Genomic DNA, 15,491 nt, shown 5'->3' with positions numbered 1-15,491 from the left:
TCTGTTGAATTGCCCCGTCGGGTGTGGTGACATTTTTTTTTGTTTTTTAAACGAGCTCATTCTTGTAACGCTAACCTTGGTGTTCTCATCTGTGTCACCCTGCAGTGAGGAAAAAGCACCGCACAGATTTTACATATATGTTTGAATGATCTGCCCGCTTCTAAAAATGGGATAGTAACTACAGAACATCATCTGCAGCACACAATGGATAAAAAGGTAAGAGAAGGGTTATATAACAGTCTGTCTAAACTGTATTTTTAAGGTCACATCATCTGTCATTTCACTCTCTACAATACTCACTGTTCTTAACATCCAGGCGTTAACCACTGTAATGCATGCTTTATTTCACAGTGTGTCTGAGCTGTCACTGTTTCTTAACTCTGTCACTAACAAGTAATTTCAATTGTTTCCTTCATATTTCTCTGCCTCTCCTCTGCTCTTGACACTGACAGATGCTAGTTGGCTATTAAGTAAGAGCCTTGCGGTTTATGTGTTTGTCTTGCATGATTATCTGTGTAAGGAATGGCATGAGCTGGGAGTGACTGTTAGGTAGACATCTGATCCTCCTTCCAAGACACACCCCTGTTTAAGCTGTTCAATTGATCCAGCCAGTGTGAAGCAGGCAGAATCCAGTGCTTTAGTGGATGATTTCATTTTAGTTTAGTCCAATTGTGTCTGAACCAAGTGTACGAGGAAAGGATTAGGCCTTTCATATTGATCCTATGGCATCAGTGGTAAATTTGTCTCTGTATTTTAATGTATGAAGACAGTTTGATTGTGCTAACGCCAATGTCCTCATTTCACCAGCACTTCCACATGGTTTACCACCATTTGTGACCCCTTCTCCAAAAGTAGATTACACACACCGGCTGATCATCTTGAAGTTCTTACCCTCTGCTATTGAACTGACTGAATCTTGATGGATGTAATGTCATTTCAGGATCTAATCTGTCAGAATTTCAGTAAAAGGGTGGCGGTCAAAGATACTAGTGACACAAATCTTAAAACTAACTCTTTCATAGAGTGATTTTACCATTAAATATTACACACTTATTTTAAATAAAAGGCTCATAAAGGCTTTTAAACCCCTCCATTTTTCACAGCATTTCATATGTTTGACATCTGTTTTCAGCAGTTTTTTTTTTTAATAGAATTTATTCAGCGATCATTGAGAAATGGCTACCATTTTATTGTGCAGAGGCATATTACTGCAGGATCTGAACACTCTTCTTTCAGTTACTCTGCTGCAGCTGTCAGCCCCAAATGAGCACAGTTTAGCTCCCCTTTTTTTTAAAGATCAACTTGATTCTTACAAAGCACACAAGCAAGCGTGTGTGGACGGACATTTGACAGGATCTTGGATCGCGCTGAGTCAGCAGTGCCCCTCGGTTTTATTCATTCTTTCAGCAGCGCATTCTTCTGTAATCACTATTCTGAAGGCCTTCAGCGATATTGTATTGCGATATTGCATATTGTGGTAACACTGAACTCAACACACACTCAGCAACCTGACATATTACTTACACGGCACTGACACTGTAGACTGGAGGAGCAAGTTGCATGCATGGATGTTGTGGTGCACAAAATTCACTTGACTTAGGTCATGAATGTGAGCACAAGTGCAAGGATGATGTCCATAGGACTGTTTTTTTCGTTGTTGTTTGGTTTTGCTTGCCCCCCCTCCTCAAGTAGCAGCTTTTCTGACCCTTCATTGTGTGTATGTGTGTTTATTGATGTATGTGGTCTTGAAGGAGACTAAGACGTGCCAAGGGGAGAAGCTTGCCTCTGCTGTTGATGACACTCTGGATGAATATTTAATCGCCCTCCAGCACAAAAACAGGTGAAGTGTGAGCACACGCTGCTGCAGATGGTCAGATTGGATTTCACTGAGATGCACAACTCCGCCATGACTTTTAAGGGGTGCTCAACAACAACACTGATTGGTTGGGTTCCCTCCAATGAGAGGCGAAAGGATATCTGTGTTTAAAAAAGGTGGAGAAGATGGGGAATGTTTTTTTTTTTAATTTTTATTAAAGAATATACACGTACGAGTCCTAAAATAATTTCTTATCCTGGAAAAAAAATAAATCTTTTGATGGGTTGTTATATTGCTTGTTATCTTTTTCAGGATGGTTATCTGTTAGTCTTTGCTTTTCAGGATCTTAAAGCGCCTCAGAGTGAAAAACCCCAGACAAATTGAGTTGGAGCAGCTTGAGCAAGGTTTTTCGATTTACCTTAACGGAGCCAATGCTGAATCCAGTCAGAAGCACCTCAGGGGCCCCAACAACAAGTCAGTCCCTTCTGTGCCTACCTGGAAGCCCGCAGGTACAGCCGGTACGCTGCTAGACTTATTTCCATCTACATTCTGAGCCACATCTCATTGTATAAAACCACATTGTTTTGTTGTTTCTCTTTTTTTTTTTTTTACCTCTTGTGCATAGGGGAGAATTAAGTAAATATTGTTATATCCCTGAAGTCAAAGGTACTATCCCATCCTTTTTCTCGTAGCTTTTGTCATCTGTAGACCATATGGGGCCCCAGCTAATGGCCACCGCTCCTCAGCTTGTAGTTTGCATGGTGTGATCCCGTGCCCAGTCCCAATGAATAAGTGATAGTGACAGTTGTAGCTGGCAGCAAATTTTATTTATTTATTTTTTTTAGTTCTTCCTTTATGTGCTGTGGACCATCTGCACATGTGACCGTGTGTTCCCTCTCCTCCGAGGCAGTAGTCTGCTGTTTGTGCTCACGCTCCTCTCTGTGCTGTGACTCATCCGCAGATGTCTGTAGAAGCGCTCAACAGCTAACTGAAGATAGTCGTAATCTGGATCAGACCAACAGGAAGAGGAGCCAAACCGCCCCAGAAAAGGTCCAGAGGAAAGAATGGGTGCAGGTATGGCCCTACAGTGTCCTAATCTGTGAGTTTGCCTTAAATGAAAAACAGTATATGCGATGGTCACGTGTTCCTTTTTTTTTTCTGCTGTTTGCAGGATTCTGTTAAAATTCGAACTGAAAATGGAACGAGTTTGCATATATTTCCGGAAAAGCGCTACTCTGAAGATTTTGAGCCCTACGAAAGTGTAGACATGGAGGTAGAGTGAGGATTCCTACTATAGGCCAGTATGTGGCCAGAGCTATGTGTCAGATGCAGCTGTCTGAACTGCTTTGCATCTCTCTGTCTCTGCCATTTCCAATCCTTTATCAAATCTTTAATGCAGAGCTCAAGTCCGCGCTCACCACGTAGTCTCTGCTGCCAAAGAGACGCCTGCAAAGTTTCACACTCCTTCAGCTCCAGGCCTGAGAGCCAGGGAGGCCCAGCAAACCAGGAGCACAGTGAAAAGGTGTTGCTCAACCTTGAGGAAGTGAAGGTAATTAAAAAAAAATTATGCACACTTTTTTATATCATGCGGTCAAAATGGCACGAGATGTAATGAATTATCTGAATTTGTTCCACACCGTTTGGTGTTAATTTATGACAGATTTCAGGTTTAGTCACTCAAATCAAGGCAGCACTTAAACTGTCGGTATCCATGTCTGTTATGTATGTGCCTGTTGGGGCTCAGACTGATGACTGATGAGTATTGATGCATACGTAAAGACTGACCTTCGTAAACTAGGTTTTACGTCGGAGCCTGGAGGTTAGCATGCGACGGACCAGTAGTGGCTCAGCGGGGGAGGAGTCAGACGAAGAGTGGGTAGAGGAGCAGATCGAAAGGGAGGAGAGCACTGAGAGTCTTGATGAATTGGGGCTGCCTCTCTCCTCCTCCAAGTCCTCCTCTAACTCTCGACCAAGTGGGACTCCTAGTCATTTTGACTCAACAAACCTCATTGTCTTGGACTTTGGACCCTCACCTACAGGTAGACTTGTAAAGAAATTTGACAGTGTGATTTCTTATCTGTTTCATCAGCACTGACGTCAAGCGAAGAGGCAAGTGCATCAGCTGCTACTGAGTGACAGTCCAGATTTCTTGTTTTGTTCATCAGCACATGAGAAACGGATCAATGGATACCTCTGCTCCTGTTCTAAATTAATTTCCTCTATTTTCCAGGTCGTAAGATTGAACGTTCTCTCTCGGCAAAAAGGAAAGAAAGCATTGACCCCTTTATACCCACCAAGCCTATGTTGGTCAAGAGCAAAACACTAGATAGGCCACCTTCAAAAGAGAGCTGGGATTATCAAAGTGAGTCCTTTCACCTTTTAGAAAAGTGTGGTTAAGGCTTAATGTTCATTAAAAAAAAAAAAAAAAAAACAAGTAAATAAAAAAAGTATGATCTGACTGACACTGAATGAAACTTTTTGTACAGGTCCAATGAAAAGTGTTTCAATAAAGAATGGATAAATGCGTGATTCTCAAAAGTGTTTGATTTTTTTTCCTGAAGGGCCAAGGAGTCGGGTGGAGAGGCCCCTGTCAGCAGCCAGAAAGACTTCTTTTGAAGAGCGAGACTCGGATGAGGTTGCGTACAGGGTGCGCCAGGCCATACAGAGAGAAAACACGCCTGTGCAGAAAGCCGAGATCTTCAGTCGCAATACGGTCTGCTTGGTCTTTACTACACTTCTTGTATCTTCACTTAACTCTGGCTGCTGCTTTTACTGTGCTGTTAGCAGGTGTTTTATAGCTGATTTACAATATCTCCTGTCTTATACCCTGGTTCTTCCTCTCGCTGTTCACCTGTAGTTCTACACATGCATTGGGTGTGCTTTTGGTATCAGCAGGTCTATTCTTATGTATTTGCCTTCCAAATGATTGTTTTGGTTCCTTTTCTTCTAGGCCCGGGGACACCAGATGATGAATGGTTTAAAGCATCACAACACACATGACAAGGATGAGAATAATGTCACTCTGGCCATGCAAAGAATAACGCTCATGGGCCCCAGGTATGCTGACACTCACACTTAAACACCACGAGGATAGAGAGATGCTTGGCGCTTTGGGTAACCACACACAGTTTTCGGTGTTCTATAATTACATTTGAACCTGACAGTAGACAATAAATTGTGCGCACGCCATGTTACCTTGAAGAGTTATTTATTGGTGTGGCTTCCATGGTGCTCGGCCATCACCCGCCACTAATATGAAGGTCAGGCACAACACACTAAGCAGATGAGCTGACAGTGTTATAATTCTTCTCAGGCAGCAACAAAAACTGCTGAAAGCCTTGGAGAAACTTGAGGCTGGACCCAGCCACAACCATCCTCAGAGTGTCAGAACAGACTTCAACAGGCAGCCGGTTAGTGAGTAGCACTGTCTCGCAGATCAAAATGAGTAATCCTCAAGTTGCTGGGTGTCACTCGGTGGTTTTGTGTTGTTGTTGTTGAAGAGGCGGCAGTCGTCAACAGAGGTCACCCCCGCGTTGTATGTTACTATGGAGATCCTGTCAAACTGGGGGAACCCGGTGCTGGTCGGGCTTACTGAGTTGCAGTTCTTTTGCCTCAGAAACAAGAAGTTGTACGTGTCACCTCATGACCTAGACATCAGGAATGCTGACTACCCAGGGAATCTCGGGGCGCTTGTCAATGGAAAGGTGAAGGTGGGTTTCTGCTGCTGCTTCAGCACCCTGTTGGATTGATTTCTGCTGCGCAACTTAAATCTGTGCGAGCCTGTTTACTGTCAAAACTGTTGGGTAGAGAATCATAATCAATGTTGTTAGTTACAGCTGTGCTTTTCCTGCTATGACGTCAAAATATCTGCCGCGAGAAAGCTTTACTGTGCTAACTGTAACATTTATGTGTGGTTGATTAAACTAAAAAATGCTCATTTTAATGGATCATTTCAGGTTTTATCAACACTTACAGGATCCTGAAGCAGGAACAAACAGCTTCAGGGTCTTTACACATTGGGTCTGACTGCAGAGAGAAATGCTTATGGCGGTTCTTTGTGAATTTAAATAGTATTTTTTTTTTTTTTCTTCTTTGTCTTTTTGGGGTCCGCTCGCTTGGATTAATAGACCACAAAAGAGCGCAACATGTGGACGTGTCCCTCCCACCCTCCCATCCAGCTCTACTTTATCATAAGGAACACAGAGTGCTCCCCAGATTTTGGAATATCTTGTATCAAAATCTGGAACTACAACAAAAGTCTCAATGTAAGTGCATTTTATTTCAGTTTATGTTATGCGTTTTTTTAGGACCTTTAATTCACCACAACTGGTATCTGTTTCAGAAATCTTTTGGTTTATCCCGCTGTTGATTTTGGTGTCTCTAGCTCGCAGATGATCCTACACATTTGTGTTCTCATTATATGAGATGATGGTGTTTACGTCAGGGGTTCAGTTCTTTAAGCAGTGGTTGGCTGAGCTGCCTGTCACTTTGTCCAAATGTGGAACACTGAGAGATTAGCCCCAGAGGATTAGTGGAGCATGGGCTTTTGCCTCTCAGCGTCACTTCTGTTCATGGAAGGGTACAGAGACCCGTTCCTATCTCTTTGTTGTTCACTGTAGCCATCTGGAATGATTCAATATTGGTATTAGCGAACGGGGGCTAACATGCAAGGTAAGGAACCCCTCTTGAGAAGTAGATATTTAGCTGAATGGGGTTTATGGAGGTTTGAAGCCTGGAGGATTGAGCAGATTCGAGTTGTTGTTTGTGATCGGACTAATTACAGCTAGCCTGTAAGCAAACTCTTGTATGAAATTGGTGATTTAATCTGTAGTCTGTGTGAGGAATTTGGACATTTTTTTTCATTTTAATTCAGCTTGGTTTAAAACTTGAATATCTTTCAGTATACAAATACATAATGTAAAGTTCAAGACTTTTTCATGTGATACAATTCAGCCCTAAGGCTTTTCAGTTAACTTCAGTTAATATTTGGAGTTTATTTTGGCATTAGATTTAAGATGTTAATCTGCTTTGTTTGGACATTTTGCAGCATAAACTGGTCCTTCAAGTTCTAATCTAGAAAAAACTGTTTGACAATGCTGGTGAATCAGGGCTCTATTTCTTTTGCAGGAGCTTGACATTGGTGCGCGCCACATAAAGCTGTATCTTAACAGCACGTTGGTTTTTGAAGGTGAGCTGGAGAAGGGCTGTGGAAACCAAGTCTTTGACTACAGCACCACAATTGATCTCCAGGATTTCCAGGTCTCAGACTCACTGTTCTCCAGCCCTGTGTCTTCAGGACACAATCTTCGGGGTGCAAGCCCCCATCGCTATGAGGACAGGACCGGGGGAGAGGGCAGCTGCACTCAGCGATACAAGAGTTTGAATCCCTTGTCAGACACAGCAGACAAGGCTATGGTAGACATGCAGGAGAAATCACATACTGCGCTACCTCCCATTAATTCTTCAGTGGTTGGTTCATCCTCCACTCATCACCTCTCCATACAAAGAAACTCTTTTGACCTGTCTGCCTCAGAAGAGCCTCTTTCCCCCAGACAGCAAGTGGAGCAGCCAGCACCCATGGAGCAGACCGTCACCACCCAGCCGTCCTCCTCTCGGGTCGCCCCTCAGTGGCTACAGCCCCTGAACAGAGGTGCACCTGAGGGCTGTGAAGCCAGCAGGGAGAGGCCACGCTGGCTAATACCTCAGCACTCAACAGAACTTAAAGCATCCCCAGCCTCATCCTCATCCATGCTGCCAGAGCTGCCCTGTAACCCAGGCCGGGTGTGCAGAGGGGTGGATCGGACCATGAATGGAGGACAGTGGAAGGCTGACTCCTTGGACCTGAGCTGCAACCTGCTGGAGGAGCTTGGGGAGCAAAAGCCAGACAGGCCCATCAGTGGACGAAGGAGCTCATTCAGAAACTCCTCAGTCAGTGGCAGGCAGGCAGAGGAGCAACACCACAGAGCTATGTCAGCGGCAAACATTGGTAGGTGGTGCTTACCTTGTTCCTATGTTATAAATGTGTTACAAGAGACGTTACTCTTTTCTTAATGAGTGAGCCCCAAAAAAATCAGCCTTCAGTGATCATTTTAGAGGGAATTCTTTTTCACTTTTTTTGGAGTACTGTCTGGGTGATGTGGTTTTAGATACCTCATGATGTGGCTCTTGCAAATATTTTACAAAAATGGAAGTCCATTTCTTAGACTTGTTCTTAGACACTCGTTATGGTCTTTGGACTTTTTTTGTTTTTAAGAAGTACCTTTTTTATGTCTTTATCTTGAGAGTTTTGTAACAAAAGGATTTTTATTTCCTTTAGTGTGTTTGTAGTTCCGAATCTAATGCTTGTGTGCCTTCCAGAGGAGCCGATATCTTTGGTGAACACAAGCAGGAGGCAGAGCAGCTCTCGGGCCCAGTTGCACAGCCACCAGGATGACACCCTCATGGAGTCATGGGACTCTCTCACTAAGTTCAACCAATGTCAACGTGGACGCATCTCTAATATGGGGTTCGAAGGTGACATCTTTGATGAGTTCCTTCTGCGCCAGGGACGCGGTCCTCCCACAGTCCCAGTTAACCCCTCTGCTGCACCCAGGAGTCCACTGTCTTCACTTAGCAGTCAGGGGCCGCTATGTGAAGGCCCTGACGATGATCCATCCTTAGAGCGGGAGGATGACTTTGAAATCCCAGTTCTGCCGCAGGGCCAAAGGTTGGTAATTAACATTCTGTCCACATGGGGGGATCGCCACTATGTGGGTCTCAACGGCCTGGAGGTGTTCAGCTGTAGTGGAGAGCCTCTTCGACCTGCTCATATCCGTGCTGACCCTCCAGACATCAACATTCTTCCTGCATACGGTAAGGATCCACGGGTTGTCACCAACTTAATCGATGGCATCAATCGCACTCAGGATGACATGCATCTTTGGCTCGCTCCGTTCACCCCTGGTCGTAGCCACACCATCTTCCTGGACTTTGGAGCTCCGTACCAGGTTGCCATGATCCGAGTATGGAACTACAACAAGTCACGCATCCACTCATTCCGTGGTGTGAGAGAGGTGGAGATGCTGATGGATGGAAGGTGCATCTTCAGGGGAGAAATAGCCAAAGCCTCTGGAACGCTTTCTGGAGGTATCTGAGCAGAAATGCACAACATCATATACTCTGTTTGTATTTACCATTTATCAACTTGGCCTTTTCCTCCCTCTGTTGTCACTAAAGTATTGGACCAGTTCGGGGACACTATCCTGTTTACTACTGATGATGAGATCCTGGAGGCCATGTCGCGTTACGATGAAACCTTCCTCGGTGAAGGTGAGGGTCCTGACAGCTCGGTGTATGAAGAGGAGCTGCAGAGACCGCGCACAGCAGATGGAGAGGGTGAAGAAAGACCTTTCACACAGGCCGGTTTCAGAGAGGAAGACATCACTGTAAGTACAGGCTCTTTGATCAATACGTTCAGGTTTCACAGTGTTTGTTTTAAATGTGTGCTTTATTTCTAGTTGAAACTTCAACTCAATCCCACTGTGAGCCAATCTGAGGAGACTTTGGAACATATTCCTGGGATGTACACTGGAAAGTGTGAGTATACTAATGATATTGTATTATCACATGTCCGTTTCTCGTCCTATTGTGTGTTTTGGACAGTTTTTTTTATTCTAGAGTCTTTGTTTCCTTTTGCCTCCAGGCCTTAGACTGGAACTGATGATGACTTGGGGTGACTCCCATTATATGGGCCTGACAGGACTGGAAGTTGTGGGGAAAGATGGTGAAGGCTTACCTTTAGATCTCAGTATAATGGCTGCCTCACCAAGAGACCTCAATGACCTACCTGAGTACGGACATGACTTGCGCACACTTGACAAGTATGTCAATAAATACAATACATTTGATCATCTATGATGGAAAAAAAAAAAAAAAAAAAACTGACTTAGATTAGATCAGTGCTGTGTTTGGTGCAGTCTTGAGTGCATTCTCTCATCCACCAGGCTCATTGATGGCCATAACATTACCACCGACGACCAGCACATGTGGCTGATCCCTTTCTCCTATGGAGAGCCCCACGTTTTGAACATTACCTTCAGCAAGGCCCAGACCGTCGCCGGCCTCCGTATCTGGAATTATAACAAGTCACCTGAGGACTCATACAGAGGGGTGAGACACTTGACTGCTACCCTCAAACCATTTTATTATGATGCTGCAGAATTGACTAGAGAATACAATTTCATAACACTAATGATCATAAGTTTAATATAATCATTTATGAAACGTTGAAATACGGAATAATACCATGAGAGTGGTTTTGCTGTTGCAAAATTGTTTAGCAAGGAAAGTCGTATATGGAGAAATCTTACGAACAAAAAAAATGGCTACATGTTTGGTTCAGGTGAAAGTCTTGCATTTGTTCATGGATGACGTTGCCATCTCGCCAACGGAGGGATTTCTGATCAGGAAAGGACCAGGGAACTGTCACTTTGACTTTGCCCAGGAGATCCTCTTTGTTGACTTCTTTCAGACTCCCACTCAAAACAAGATTACAGAAGACTCCCACAGGTTTGAACCAGAATTCAAACGCTTGTGTGTTTGATTTGTATATTAGAAAGTGGCACTTACTTATTTATTACTGTGTTGTTTCTTATTTAGAGCAAACACTAGGAAACAAGAACAGGCCAGCATGGACTATGAAGCTCCCATCATGCCTTGTGGGTGTATCCTTTTTTCATGCAGTGACTCGGCACACAGTTCTTGTTTGGACAGCTGCTTTTATTGCTTCTGTCTGTTCCAAGATAATATTACATTTGCTAATTCTCTGGTCAGATTTGAATTCAAGAAACATTCAGTTACCTGTCTCACTTGCTTTGCTAACAACGTGGACATTAACATTCTTAGTTGAATTCAATAAATCCAGAAAAACAACGAGAGATGAAGATATGTTCTGGTAATTAAGTTAATATTTACCCACCGTGCGGGAAAAGAAAAGCATCAGTAATATATTTTCATACATGCAGCCACATTTCCTGTAATTGCTGCTGTGAAGTCACATGTCAATGATGCTGAGGTTATAAAAGGACCCGTGGCATGTTGTGCTTTGGCGCTCCTGCTCAAAATGTCTAAGTGAATCTGTGGGTTTTTTTGGCATGATTTCCAAAAGGTATGAAGTTAAGGTTGCACCTTTTTAATTTCCTATTACAAGCAATTTTTTTTTTTTTTGTATTCCATCTTTTGTAGTTTTAAAATAACAACACTGGGGGAAAAAGAAGCATAAAACCAGGGTTTGTGTTCCCTGTATGCTCAGTGTTTAGAACTCCCTGAGGTAACTATCACAGCTTTGAACACTTTCTAAGAGTCTCCTCCTGTTTTTTGTTTTGAATTTATTTTTTATTTTTTTTGTCTATTTCATCTCTAAAAGGTTTATTGCTCAGTGAGATTATTTAGGGTTCGGGTGCCTTTTGCCTCCTGTCCGTGATCACGGTCCTGATAATGATTCTTTTATGCTGCAAAGTTAAACACTTTATCATCACTCAAGAGTCACTAAATCTTCCGCAAAGTCGTTTGAAGTTAAATGGGGGGTTTTGATTAGTTTTTCTGGCAATCCTACAGACATAAAAGACTTACCCCAAATTTTTACAGCCTTGAACTTTGCATCATCTCCTCTCTTGTAACTGTGATTGTGAATAAACACTATCTCTAACATCAGCTCATCTGAGAGGTCAAATTTTCACCGACAGCACAACGTTCCTCTCTTTCAAACTAAGCAAGGGAACTGATGGAGGTCTTAGGTCTGTCACAACTTATTTTTGCAGTCCTACCTGATTATTGTAATGCCAGAGGTCTGCTTTGTCATTGATGTACTTTTCAAAGATGCGTGGTTACACAGTTAAGTGGTCAAAATCAGAGGCCGCTTCCCTGTCTGGTGAAAGTCCTGCAGCCAGATGCCACCTGGCATTTACGTGAAAGTCCTGCAGCCAGATGCCACCTGGCATTTACGTGAAAGTCAGAAATATCAGATTGCAAAGATTAATTGGCTTTCAGACCAACACCAGACCTAAAAAGCTTCTTTTTTTTCTTACCTGTCCTGTTGAAATAATTCTATTATTCTTAATGATAGAGACATGATTGTGTGTGTGTGTGTGTGTGTGTGTGTGTGTGTGTGTGTGTGTGTGTGTGTGTGTGTGTGTGCGCGCGCGTTATGCACGTCTCATTTCGTTCATCTAGAGTTAATTTAGTTCTGTATGTGATCTGAAATGATATGCAGTCTAAGATGGTTTTCAAGGCGTTTTATCTTTTTTTTTTTCTTTTTCCGGTTAAAAAGAAAAAAGAAGCCAAAGCAAACGAACAGCTGCATGACACTTATTTACCTGTACAAAACATCTACGTCTTATTGTATATTCCTTGACCATCAACTGTCAGTCATCTTTCAGCTGCAGCTGTTAACAACCTGGGGAGACCCATACTACATTGGTCTGAACGGCCTGGAGTTTTACAACCAGCACCATGAGAAGATCAGTCTCAGCGACAACAGTATCCTTTCTGAGACTTAATGTACTAAATGTAATCCTTGTGTTTATACAAACCTGAATTGTATTCGATCTTTACATGATGTGATTCAAAAATATAGGTGCAATTCTGTATCTAAAAAGGTTAAATAGAAAAAATAATCTTTATGGGTGTGAAGGGCTGTAAATGTCTCTCTTTGCCTGGCTCATTGTGGTCTGGTGGCTCTGACACTTATCAAATGGAGCTGCTTTAATCAGGGGGGCATTGTCATCATTTTGTAAAAAAATTCAGATATAAGGGGAATGTTTCAAACATTTGTTTTTGTATCATGTCAGTGGCAACATAAGTGTTGCAGGAAATACAAAACTTTTCACAAGTGTTCATGTAGGAAAATCGCTAAATAGAGTTCCTAATCGGTCCTCAACACTGTGACTCCCAGACATAGCAGCTTTCCCAGACAGTGTGAACGTACTGGACAACGTTAGTGGGGACGTAAGGACGCCAGATAAATTAACAGACGGTGTGAACGATACCCATGACGGCAGACATATGTGGTTAGCTCCGGTGCTTCCTGGACTGGTGAGGAAGTCAGGCGTTGGAGTGACTGTTTGTAGCAGTTAATTGGACCCAGATCAAAGTTCGGAGGAGAATTGAGTGGATGTCGCTTGTTTCCATGTAGGTAAACCGTGTGTACGTCATCTTTGATCAGCCAGTGACGGTGTCTATGATCAAGCTGTGGAACTACTCTAAGACACCTCAAAGAGGCGTGAAAGAGTTTGGGGTAAGACACTCTGCTGTCGAATATGGCGTTAACTCAAGTCTTGTTTGTTACATTTGAACCTCGAGGCGCATGTTTGTCTGTCTGTGTGCACAGTTGCTGGTGGACGACCTCCTGGTGTATAATGGCATCTTGGACAGCGTAAGCCACTTGTCACGAGGCATTCTGCCTACGTGTGACCCGGTGGTACCCTACCACACCATCCTTTTCACAGACGACGTCTACATTACACACCGTGAGAGGAACACAGTCATCAGGTACCCTTTTTTTTTTTCTTCTTTTTTTCATTTGCCGTCTCGAGTGGTTGCCTTCTTTTCCAAATGCATGTTTTCTTTACAGTTCACTGTCCAATTATTGACAATCCAACGTAGACAAATGAACTGATAAACAAAGAGGGTTAGGTTAAACCTCATTGCTCCAGTAACTCAGTTGATTTGAACAACTCTTGTCCACCTCAGCCCTCGTGGTAGCAGACTTCACCAACAGTGAGTAACTGAGCCTTGAAAGCCTCGCGTCAGCACCCTCCTGTGGTCAACCCCTGTAATGAAGATTTGTCCAGTGCCCTCAGATATCCCTCTGGCATTCCACTCCTTCTGTACCACATGCTTGACTTGTGACGTCTCAGTCTCTCCTCTCTCCCTCGTTTCCTCTTTTACTCCATTTTTTTTGGTCTCATAAGGGTGAGACCCGCTCACTCTGAGCTGTGTGTTTTCTTCCTCACAGGTTTGACAGATTATCTGACATCTATCTGCTGTGCTTAACTGTTCTTGCTGTGTTGCAGTAATCACGTGGAGGATCAGGATGTGAAGATGACCAATGAGAATCAGATAGTTCATCACAACAAAAAGAAGCAGACCGCAGATCCAGGTGATTTGGAGAAATGGTTGGACTTGAATAAATTACTAAAGAATATAGTTTGTGAAAGGCAACCTAACACTTGCTTGTTATTTAATTTAGCTCTTCGGCCTAAAACCTGCATGACTGATGGTGGGAAACACGGAAAGAGGAGGTACTAACGGAATTCAATATTCATACCCGGAAGAGCTGAACTGAATGGGGGGGGGGACCTTTGGATGACTGTTAGCCTCCACCTTTTGGAGGGAGACTTTTGATAACCTCCTTTACCTGAGGTCTCACAGCGCTGCCATGGTTTAAAATTGCGCCTACAAAGAAGAGCGAGCTCGGGCATTGGGTTTGTACACTCCTCTGTTCTTTGCTGTGAGAAAACACCCACAGATACACGTAACGCTGAACCCACTGTGCCAGGAGAATTCTGAGGCTGCCTTTTATCAGCCCTATTATTGTGCCTAGTATGAAACCCTCTTATCTGTGGCTGCTGCTTGTGACTTTTTTGCTGCATATTCTAATGCTGTTTGTGGCTTGTAAATAATCCCAAAAAGAAAGAAAAGAAAAGAAAAAAAAGCTGCAAGGCCAGATGAATACACCCACATGAGGATGTGGCTAATTCTGCGCCGACTAGCTTAAGGCCGAATGGGTATGAAAATGCCAATGCATCAACTAATCTAAATGCTATGCAGCCACTAATTTATATCTATTGATAGTTTGTACATCTGTAGGCTAATGTGTTTCGAAACCTGATGATTTTACTGCTTTCCGAGGTTTTCACCTTCCTAAGATTTATATCAAAGGCTAATATGATCATTAAAAACAGCTGTAAACTTTAGTAGAAATTTAAAATTGAATTAAAACAGGAACTGAAGTTATGCAACGCTTCGCTGTATATCAAAACATGTATTTGGCTTCTCATAATTCAGTCAGTATATATATATATTTTTTTTTTCTGCACAGCGTCGGTCCGTGAAAGTGTGTTTGCAGTCCAAGTGACCTTTTTATTGAAGAGGCAAACGTTTCTTGAGCTGCTAAACCAGTTTTAGTCATTTTAGTAGAAAGCACTATTTGATTTTGAATAGAGAAAATGCAACTTCTAATATGCAAATACTATGAAATTACCTCAACTGGAGAAGTGTGGTATTTGAAAAGGGATAAACATGGTTTCAACACCCCTATGATATTTGGTAGTCGGTGTCGTACTTTTCTGTCATTCAATATTTACTGTATTTACTTGTTGCATGGAAGAGTCTCCTCAGCATTAGCTGTTAGCTTAAAACCGTGGAGGAGTTCTTTTGAAGCCTCCTGAGTCCCAGTATGAATCCCCACTCCTCTCTCGTGGGAGTTAACTGTACATCAAATGCAGTTTTATGTATTTAATTTCAACACGCCCAAACAACAACAACAAGTCATTGCAATTTCTATCAAATCTGCTCTGAGACCGTGGCTACTGTTGTGTTTGACATTTAATGTTTTCAAATATTTATTTTTCTAATCTTTATTATATCTGTATATTTGATGTAGGTTCATTTGAACGAATAAAATCTTCAAATCGAA

General features: G+C 42.8%; 1 protein-coding gene across 2 annotated transcripts in view; it reads left to right on the top strand.

The window, feature by feature from the left end:
- katnip (katanin interacting protein) overlaps positions 1-15,491 on the top strand; it is a 16,046-nt gene extending 555 nt beyond the window's left edge. Inside the window, exons 2-28 of one of the 2 annotated variants that reach the window (XM_075456840.1) lie at positions 106-216; positions 1,752-1,840; positions 2,159-2,325; positions 2,778-2,890; positions 2,988-3,089; positions 3,216-3,365; positions 3,615-3,855; positions 4,047-4,178; positions 4,378-4,529; positions 4,767-4,873; positions 5,130-5,226; positions 5,317-5,526; positions 5,944-6,081; positions 6,944-7,802; positions 8,174-8,941; positions 9,032-9,240; positions 9,313-9,391; positions 9,498-9,675; positions 9,799-9,964; positions 10,197-10,363; positions 10,454-10,518; positions 12,221-12,331; positions 12,747-12,886; positions 12,987-13,088; positions 13,182-13,342; positions 13,867-13,952; positions 14,043-15,491. In XM_075456840.1, coding sequence (XP_075312955.1) covers positions 205-216; positions 1,752-1,840; positions 2,159-2,325; positions 2,778-2,890; positions 2,988-3,089; positions 3,216-3,365; positions 3,615-3,855; positions 4,047-4,178; positions 4,378-4,529; positions 4,767-4,873; positions 5,130-5,226; positions 5,317-5,526; positions 5,944-6,081; positions 6,944-7,802; positions 8,174-8,941; positions 9,032-9,240; positions 9,313-9,391; positions 9,498-9,675; positions 9,799-9,964; positions 10,197-10,363; positions 10,454-10,518; positions 12,221-12,331; positions 12,747-12,886; positions 12,987-13,088; positions 13,182-13,342; positions 13,867-13,952; positions 14,043-14,101 — 4,860 coding nt within the window. In that variant the 5' untranslated portion in view covers positions 106-204 and the 3' untranslated portion in view covers positions 14,102-15,491. Of the gene's footprint in view, positions 1-105; positions 217-1,751; positions 1,841-2,158; positions 2,335-2,777; positions 2,891-2,987; positions 3,090-3,215; positions 3,366-3,614; positions 3,856-4,046; positions 4,179-4,377; positions 4,530-4,766; positions 4,874-5,129; positions 5,227-5,316; positions 5,527-5,943; positions 6,082-6,943; positions 7,803-8,173; positions 8,942-9,031; positions 9,241-9,312; positions 9,392-9,497; positions 9,676-9,798; positions 9,965-10,196; positions 10,364-10,453; positions 10,519-12,220; positions 12,332-12,746; positions 12,887-12,986; positions 13,089-13,181; positions 13,343-13,866; positions 13,953-14,042 lie in introns of both variants that reach the window. The other variant, XM_075456839.1, reaches the window with a different exon arrangement.

Source organism: Odontesthes bonariensis, chromosome 23, assembly GCF_027942865.1.
Source record: "Odontesthes bonariensis isolate fOdoBon6 chromosome 23, fOdoBon6.hap1, whole genome shotgun sequence".
Taxonomy (NCBI): Eukaryota; Metazoa; Chordata; class Actinopteri; order Atheriniformes; family Atherinopsidae; genus Odontesthes; species Odontesthes bonariensis.
This window is presented reverse-complemented; position numbering and strand designations above follow the sequence as displayed.